The sequence below is a fragment of the Schistocerca cancellata genome, chromosome 7 (assembly GCF_023864275.1).
Source record: "Schistocerca cancellata isolate TAMUIC-IGC-003103 chromosome 7, iqSchCanc2.1, whole genome shotgun sequence".
Classification (NCBI taxonomy): domain Eukaryota; kingdom Metazoa; phylum Arthropoda; class Insecta; order Orthoptera; family Acrididae; genus Schistocerca; species Schistocerca cancellata.
Window position 1 is genome coordinate 422,727,912 of NC_064632.1, and position 10,067 is coordinate 422,737,978.

At 39.4% G+C, this 10,067-nt stretch overlaps 1 protein-coding gene across 1 annotated transcript in view; it reads right to left on the reverse strand.

Moving 5' to 3' along the window:
* LOC126092293 (extracellular tyrosine-protein kinase PKDCC-like) overlaps window positions 1-9,630 on the reverse strand; it is a 60,242-nt gene extending 50,612 nt beyond the window's left edge. The window contains exons 1-4 of the mRNA XM_049907812.1: window positions 8,595-9,630; window positions 7,802-7,915; window positions 7,535-7,723; window positions 6,830-7,127 (exon numbers count right to left, since the gene is read on the reverse strand). Of these exons, the coding sequence (XP_049763769.1) occupies window positions 6,830-7,127; window positions 7,535-7,723; window positions 7,802-7,915; window positions 8,595-9,068 (1,075 nt within the window). The 5' untranslated portion in view covers window positions 9,069-9,630. The remainder of the gene's footprint in view (window positions 1-6,829; window positions 7,128-7,534; window positions 7,724-7,801; window positions 7,916-8,594) is intronic.
* Window positions 9,631-10,067: the final 437 nt, after the last annotated feature.

Sequence of the window (10,067 nt, forward strand, 5' to 3'; positions counted from 1 at the left end):
CAGGTTTGACAGACTGTAAGAGACAGAGGGGAGATGTCATCTGTTGCGCCTCTCCAAAAAATTCTTTTATGTAAACAAGGCAAAGCTGCAGCACGAAGCTAAAGTTTGGCTGAAACAGTTCTGGCACCTCCCAAGGGCAACTTGGCACCAGATGTTTAAATTAGTACATACATATTACACTGCAATGTAACTATAATTTGCCACAGGGATGGCACTGGTGTGTGACAATAGGTAACAAATGTGATATGATAGGCATGGGCATGAGGCACGTGTGTGTGTGTGTGTGTGTGTGTGTGTGTGTGTGTGTGTGTGTGTGTGTGAGACAGAGAGAGAGAGAGAGAGAGAGAGAGAGAGAAAATCTTGTTTCTTCGGAGTTATAATGGATGTCATAGCTGCTGACCAGCTGCGCACATGATGCATATGTATTTAATAGTTGGCAGCCTTTCGAGCCAATACCCTTCCCCTCATACCCCTTTGCCCATGGCAGTCAAGATCTTTTTGCTTTTTTCCTGTCTCACACCCTTGTTAAAACAGAGGTTGACACTCAACTTATCTAGGATTACTTATACAGTAGAGGGGTACTCCCAGCAGGGGAGTATTTTCAACTCCCAGCGCAAAACTGAGGCTGTTATATATTTGACCCCTATGACAGTCTGTATATCAGTCTGCACCAACATGTCTCCCAAACCCAAACGAAAGGTTTGATTTTAATGTAGGTTCTCTCTCTAAGCTGGTTTAATCAGAATGGTTCTTAGCTATGTTCCATGAAAGTCTGTCCAGCCATTTAAATTTCATTGCTATATGAAGTAAAAGTGTGTTCCACCAGCACACACTCTTTATACATGCTACACGATCCACAAGAGCTACATTATGTTACATAGTATCTCTAAAATTTAAGGTCCATGAGAACATGTCAAATGGGCGATGCCCCAGGGATCATTACTGGGCCACTCCTTTTCCTTATTTGTATAAATGATATGCCCTCTAGTATTACAGGCCACACTAAAATATTTCTGTTTCCCAACACTGGCTCTGTTTCAAATAGTGGCTTGTACAAAATAAACTAATGCTAAATCACAGTAAGACTCAGTTTTTAACACACAAGTCAACAAACCCTGATGTTTTAATTTCACAGAATGGGCATATGATTAGTCAAACTTAACAGTTAAAATTTGTAGGTGTTCACACACACACACACACACACACACACACACACACACACAGAGCTTTCACACAGTTAATAGTAGGCACAATTCCAATTTGCATTTGGACTGCACCTCCTTGACTTTTGTGGAGAAAGGTTTGCAGTATGCTGCTGCATCCATTTTCAGTAAGCTACCAAAAGAATTAAAAAATCTTAGATGTAATCCATACACTTTCAAATTGTAACTGAAGAGTTTCCTTATCGGTCACTCCTATTCTGTCAAGGTGTTCCTTGAAAAATTAAGCCAATTCCTATGTTGTATTGTTGATCGCCTTTACACAAACTTATGGCTTGTCTTCTTTTTTGGGTTCATAAAACATCTTATTTTATCTGTTATCACTTGTATGTTGTAATTTCATGCACTGACATGTTCCACGACGGTCTTTAAATATGTCTGCTTGTGTCTGTATATGTGTGGATGGATATGTGTGTGTGTGCGCACGAGTGTATACCCGTCCCTTTTTCCCCCTAAGGTAAGTCTTTCCACTCCCGGGACTGGAATGACTCCTTTCCCTCTCCCTTAAAACCCACATCCTTTCGTCTTTCCCTCTCCTTCCCTCTTTCCTGATGAGGCAACAGTTTGTTGCGAAAGCTTGAATTTTGTGTGTATGTTTGTGTTCGTTTGTCTGTCTGTCGACCTGCCAGCACTTTCATCTTTGTTTTTAGGTGTATATATATATATATATATATATATATATATATATATATATATATATATACACCTAAAAACAAAGATGAAAGTGCTGGCAGGTCGACAGACAGACAAACGAACACAAACATACACACAAAATTCAAGCTTTCGCAACAAACTGTTGCCTCATCAGGAAAGAGGGAAGTTTATATATATATATAAGCAACCAAACAATGGAATTTTTTCTAAATTATTTTGACAGCTTGTGGAAAGAATACAACGGTACAGCAGTTCTTAATATTTACAGTCAGACTTTAATGGAAGGCTCTCCGCATACAAAATAGTAGTATACTGACTCCTCCAACGGGGTACATTGGTGGGGTTTGTAACCACTTCCTACTATGAAGAAATGAACATGAACACAAATCAGTGGTTGTTCAAGTACTCAATATTGCAAAGTTTAACTAACCTTTAATAATTTTCATGACTAAAATTGGCAAAATCTCTCATAATTCAATGAGCCTTCACAAGGTGCATCGAGTTACTCCCACAACATGGGACATCATTTACTTTTTGAAAACTAAGCAATCCCATGCCACACAACTACACAAAGGGAATATTATTTGATCCAAACAAACCCCACTTGCTCCTGCAGGCAAACTCTGTCATAGGATAATGAGACTGCGATGATATTTATGACCTTTTACTTGCATAGAATTTAAATGGATTCACCCCAAGGACTATCTGACAAAGAAAAATAAAAATTTTACAAAGTGCAATAAAAATGTGTATTGGCAGAAGTAGAACTGAAGAGAAATGACAAAATGAGACTTGTCACTGCAGTGGCAAAATGTCATGAAACTAACAAAATGTGCGACAATAACCAACTGACAGGAAATAATATCACAAAAAGTGAGTGTGGAAAATACCTCTGTAAGAACCAGTATCATCTTGCTGTTATAGTAATTAATTTTAAAGACAATGAAATAAAGATGAATGCAGTAGTGCTGGCAGAGATGCTGACAGAAGGTGCAAGTAAATCATGACAAACATACGAGGTGCATTCAAGTTCTAAGGCCTCCAATTTTTTTTCTAATTAACTACTCACCCGAAATCGATGAAACTGGCGTTACCACTCGACGTAATCGCCCTGCAGACGTACACATTTTTCACAATGCTGACGCCATGATTCCATGGCAGCAGCGAAGACTTGTTTAGGAGTCTGTTTTGACCACTGGAAAATCGCTGAGGCAATAGCAGCACGGTTGGTGAATGTGCGGCCACGAGTATCTTTCATTGTTGGAAAAAGCCAAAAGTCACTAGGAGCCAGGTCAGGTGAGTAGGGAGCATGAGGAATCACTTCAAAGTTGTTATCACGAAGAAACTGTTGCGTAACGTTAGCTCGATGTGCGGGTGCGTTGTCTTCGTGAAACAGCACACACGCAGCCCTTCCCGGACGGTTTTGTTGCAGTGCAGGAAGGAATTTGTTCTTCAAAACATTTTCGTACGATGCACCTGTTACCGTAGTGCCCTTTGGAATGCAATGGGTAAGGATTACGCCCTCGCTGTCCCAGAGCATGGACACCATTATTTTTTCCAGCACTGGCGGTTACCCGAAATTTTTTTGGTGGCGGTGAATCTGTGTGCTTCCATTGAGCTGACTGGCGCTTTGTTTCTGGATTGAAAAATGGCATCCACGTCTCATCCATAGTCACAACCGATGAGAAGAAAGTCCCATTCATTCATGCTGTCGTCGTGCGTCAAAATTGCTTGTCAACATGCCACACGGGCAGCCATGTGGTCATCCGTCAGCATTCGTGGCACTCACCTGGATGACACTTTTTGCATTTTCAGGTCATCATGCAGGATTGTGTGCACAGAACCCACAGAAATGCCAACTCTGGAAGCGATGTGTTCAACAGTGATTCGGCGATCCTCCAAAACAATTCTCTCCACTTTCTCGATCATGTCGTCAGATCGACTTGTGCGAGCCCGAGGTTGTTTCGATTTGTTGTCACACGATGTTCTGCCTTCATTAAACTGTCGCACCCATGAACGCACTTTCGACACATCCATAACTCCATCACCACGTCTCCTTCAACTGACAATGAATTTCAGTTGGTCTCACACCACGCAAATTCAGAAAACGAATGATTGCATGCTGTTCAAGTAAGGAAAACGTCGCAATTTTAAGTATTTAAAACAGTTCTCATTCTCGCCGCTGGCGGTAAAATTCCATCTGCCGTATGGTGCTGCCATCTCTGGGACGTATTGACAATGAACGCGGCATCATTTTAAAACAATGACGCATGTTTCTCTCTCTTTCCAGTCGGGAGAAAAAAAATTGGAGGCCTTAGAACTTGAATGCACCTCTTACTTTAGGCAGGTCGGTGATGTGAAAGTGTGAAAGGAGGGACACAATATTGAGTGAAGCAGGATTCAAGCACCTGCCATGAATCAGAAGCAAAATACACAAACACACACATTTTTTGGCGATACCGATAAATGCTTTATCTGGCAGCAATCTCTGCAATACTATGAACTACCATTTTTGCAAAAACTTTGCAGCTTTCGTCATGCAGACCTGCACATGTGGGCTCTGAGGAAACCTATTTCATCAATATCCTATGTGATTTTATTTTGAAAGGTGTTAAATAATACGAATCATTATGTGTGGACAACATACTTGCAGAAATAGCATGCTACATTAGGTGTTTTATGAAAAACTGAAGCATCAGAATTAAAGCAACCACTCATTCACTGAAACAAAATGCAGATGTATACACACCACACTGAATAAATGTTGCAGAGTGACAATGTGAATAAAGTACTGTCAAACAGTAGAGCCTGGCAACATTTCTTTGTTGCAAATGCAGGGCTTTATTCTTGTTCACTTCTTTTTGAATAACAGAGAAACTAACTTAGGATACCCTGTCAAAATGGACAGAAAGAAATTAAAAACATGTAGACACAAGGACAGGTACACTTTGCCATTCTTTTCGTGACAAAAAATAGAAACACTACAGCCGTTCCTATGATTTTAACTTATTTTGTTGCTACCAGTTTCAACGCTTCATTGCATCAATCTTCAAGCTGTCTTTGACGCAGTAAAGGTTGATACGATCCCCACGCATAACCCTCAGCTGCCAGCATTACTGGATACACAGATAATGTGTCAGTACTCCAACCATCAACTGGCAGTGGAGTGAAGTTAGGTTTCACTGTTGCGAAAAAAAAGTTTGGGATGTCTACTGGAGGACATATTTTAATGGAAGAGGAAACTACAAATATAATAAAATCAGCCTGCATTGAGTTGAATGAAGTGTCAGCATAATCATCCAAGAGAAACAACAAGTAATGAATCAACCTACACACCTGTGAAAATAGCAATATCACTGTGCAACTTAATTTTATTGATACTGCCGACAAACTGTTATTAGGATCAAGATAAGATGTACAGTAGGTCTTGTTTCTGCTTTCGCTCTAAATAACACAGTACAGTCAGTAGCACATACAGATATTTAGTTTATGACAGTGCTTCCACTTTTAAGAGTTCTACAGCGTATGCTGTTACTACCTCTACTCCCTGTCTCTCTGGCATATATAAGACAGTGCTGCCACCCTGGCCACATAACCAGTTCACTTTGTTGGGTAGTACACATTCATCATTTTGCTAAATTCTGACAGAACTTCTACTGATCAAACAAAAGGTAGGGAAACTGATTCCCAATGTGAGTGCAGCACCACGCATTAGTGATACGGGCTGTTTTAACGAACTTCAGTTTTGTTCAAATCTTATGGGTAATTTGTTACTCCATGATATTTGTTACACATAACTGAACACCCTTCTAATAGCAGTTATCCATCTTTAAATGTGTTGTTAATACATTGCCATATCAGCTGCAATAACAACCACCACCAATCTGACATGTCTTTCAGTATACAATTTGTTTCATCTACTGTGTGCAGCCAACTACTGACTGAAAGAGTAAATGACATGCATCACACTAGGTCACAACACAGATATATCTCAATCACAAAGTTATTTTATTTGAGCTATACTTAAAATTGAGACTAGTTATGTTACTAATGAAGTATCTGAAATGGTATGGATATTGCTTGACCAGTAACTGTGTCACTATGCTATGACAACATTTAACAAAGCTTATCAATAGAGATAGTGGATGAGCGGTTTACTACAGAAGTGCTTTTGTTCTCTGCTGAAAGCTAAACATGGCAGAGCTGCTGCACAGGCACACGCGGAATGACATTCAGTACTGATTTGAATGGTGGAGAAATAAATGCAGACACATGTAATGCAAATTGGTCCAAGTCAGACAGGAACAAGAAATAATTAACGATACTTGGTGAGTTCATAAATTTCCAAAATCAATCTTTCCTTTTGCACCAGAACTCTTAAGATGATATTTCCCAGCAGAGTGAAAGAAAACGGCTTACCCATAGCGAGTGAGTTGGTCGATTTTGATTACACTAGTCACAGCTTAAGAAAACAGTTAAAGTTAAAAAACAACCATACTCTAAAACACCACAAAAAAATGTTCCTCTGTAACACAAGTGGTCTCACTTCTTTTGTGTTGTGGAAGAGTACACAAAAAATAGCATTTTACCAATGGGGGATATCATTCACACCTATTTGAATATACAAAGAGAAATATATTTGAAGTAGGCCTACATAATATTAAAATAAAGGCTGAAAGAGAAAACTTCTTTCTGTACATTTGAACTCATTTTTAATAAACAGAAATTTATGCACAAGTGTAGACAAACATGAGGAGGAGGTGGTCATCACACTGCTGTCAGCATGTAGTGATGGTGTTTGTATTTTCAATAGTGAGATTATGGATATCAGAAATAAATAACATCTGCAACTAATGTACTGGTCTTATAAGATAAGTTTTTACCACTGTTTGATACATTTATCTCTTCATTTCAAAAAGCATGACTAATTTTATATGACGTTACGTAATACTAACCTAGAGAGTCCAACGATGGTGGCTGTGGTATGTGTCGTTGCAAATATTCGCCAGAGGCAAATTTGTGAACCAAATGTTCTGTTGCAGATAATATATGAGCAGTTTCCCATGTACCAGGTTCCTTATAAGCTCTTAATAACTCTTGGACTTGAGGCTCTAGTGATGCTGGAGCACTCAGAGGCAAAAATAAACTTATGAAATGTTGACCTGCACGCAACACATTAAGACGTTCATTGTAGCCTACGCAGTGTGAGTTGTGGCAGTTCAGGTGTATCTCTCTGGTTCCATTATGTCCTCCCTGCAACACACAACACGCACAAGACTGAGGACTACTAGAAGAATCTACAAAGGAATTCAGATATTGTGTGTTACGTCTCACACAGAAGCATCCTGTTAAGTAGCCAACAAAAGTGCCAGAGCAAGAGCAACTAAGTTAACGTAAAACCTGAAAGTTAAAACATTACCACTTACTCAAATGGTCATCACCATTTGGTTATCTTAATATTTTTTGGGACCGTAAAGATGCAAGACATTCCATAACCCATACTGAATGAGTTAATTTGGTAAAATCTATACAAATAACTTAATGCCAAATCACCTATTACTTATGTTACAATTATAAGACATTTTACCGGAGTAGTCTATCATAAAAGTGGGATAAATTTAAGGAAAGTCAACACATTCTTCACATTTCACTTTTCATACCTCTGCTTGTATAATACAGTCATCATCTGTTGCACATTCTGGTTCCCCAACTCCAATATCATCAACATCAGATAACTTCAGTGTTCCTCCAACCAAAACAAACTGCTGTCTTCTAAAGTCATTCATTGACAAAGAACCAAGGGGGGAAGTTGCAAGGTGATGTAGAATGTGGGCTATTCCAAGAGCCAACTGTAATATTAAGAATGTTTGCTTAGACATGCTATGAAAGACAAACTAAGATCATGTTTATAATAATGTGATACATACTCTCAGCCTGTCTTCCCATGACAACTGAAGTAAGCGGACTGTATCCAGAGGTTCGCCAAGTTCTGTTACAATGGCGACAGGACCAACAGTTTCAGGAACACATGAGCCAATAACCTGTAAAAAAAAAAATCAGGAGTTAGAGCACTTTTGTATACAGTGGATTACACTGTACTAGGTCCATTTTACAATTAGAAAAATGGAACATTAAATGCTCTGAATGGCACGTATTTTATGTACGGTATCTATCAACTCACCAGCAAAATATTTCAACAACACAAAACGACAATACTGTTTAATGACTGCAGTCTTACTGTCTATACCTACTCAACTATTCATATTTTTTTCCTCAAATGACTACAGTATCACTCCCACTGTCTGTTTCATAACTGACTACAGAAGCTTATACACAACATGCAGGTGTACTACATTTGCATTATGACACTTTATAACCTGGCGAACAAATGCTGAGTAAATAGCAGCTTATCTACAAGGAAAAACAGCATGTTGTTCAGCATAGCCACCAGATTTGTAAGTTGACAAGTATTACCTTCATTTATGGGCTAATTTCTTTGGAGTGATTTAGTTTGGGCTAAGCTTAGGTAAAAATATTTCTACACCACAAATTATTTAAATTACATGAGTGATTTACGGGAGAAACACTACATACTAGAAGAATACTGATTCTACACAGCAAGCAGCTTGCTTTCTTAAATCATGTTACGTGTAAATAAAACGTGTATTAAAAATTGTTTACGCATTGGAAGATGATTAAAATCACTTAATTATTACTTACGGTCACAACATTGTCATGGGCAAGCTCCGTTAAAAGCACTATTTCTTTCAAAATTTTTGCTGCTGCTCTGCGATAGCACACTGACATTGAAGCATCACATTCTCTCATGTCTTTTCCATTCAAGTTTACAGTTTTTACAGCTACATTCTGACCTCTAAAGGTACCCTTATAGACAGCTTTTGTCCACCCTGCTGCTACGAACTCTAGGTCAGTCAGTTCTCTCAAGGAAAGGCAACCAAATAAGTGTCTTTCTGCAGCAACTGGCCATCTCAAGCCACTCTCGTTACTATACCATCCCTCTACCTCCCACAAGTAGCTATCCTCATAGTTTGAGGGCTTCGTTGCAACACGTCTGCTGTAGCGAAGTTGCAGAAGCAAAACACCAGCTACAGCAAACAAAATTGCGTAAACGGTGATGAGTAAACATAAGCTCGAACACCGTGGAAACACGATGCCAGCGCGATACAGTGACATGGCAAGGTGATTATCATGTCAAGTACTTAATTCTTTCGTGCACAGAGCTGAAGCACATTGTTGTGTCGTATACAAATGGCCTCAATTCATTATATGTCATATTAATAACAAATTTTCTGATATGATGCTCTATGCGAGAAAAATGGACGCAGTCCAAATCTCTGCTTTTCGGATAGTATCGTATTATTGTTCTTCATTCATCACTGACAGTTCGTATCTCTGAATATCTGGCAGTCTACAAACGACAGAGACACTGAAAGGGCCCAGGCTAGGCTGAAAATCATCGTCTGCTAGTTTCGCACCTTCTATGTTAACGTGAAGCAAAGAGCTGTCAATACTGCGAACTTCGTGGTATTACAGCAAAGCAAAGGATAACTGTTCACACTTCTTCCGACGCTTAACACAGAAGCTTCGTGAAATAATTTTATCACGCTCACAACAGTCGCCCGGCACTGCATTCTGCACGGTCGGTGTGTACTACCGATTCGTCCAAAGTACGTCTAGCCGACCTACTCCTCCCATTGCTGCAACTAAACTAATCCTAAATCCACGAAAATGGCAGAGCTGTGGCAGAGGGCAGCAGGAGTCCTGCAGGTGTACCAACGCAACCAAATATTGACATCCGTTACCTGTTGTACAGTATTTCTGACAGCTCACATAAAAAATCACATGTAAATTAAAATTATACTACTGAATCGATAGATTTATTACTATATCAATATATAATTTGAAAACAGGTAATACATCGAGTTCGACGTTGTTACGCGTAATGTTGCTTCCCTGCAAAATGGAACTACTGTGGGAATGCCTGGTTTGAGACATGCGCAGAAGTCTCAGTTACTCGTTGGTGGCGTGGATCGAGTAGATTATGACTCTATGGCGATGAGCACAACATTTTAACCTCCTTGCAGGCACTGTTTGTTACTTGCGTGTTCCCTAGGCCATATTCACGATAATTTTATGAATGGCTCATGGCTCATGCCAACTGAACTAACATAC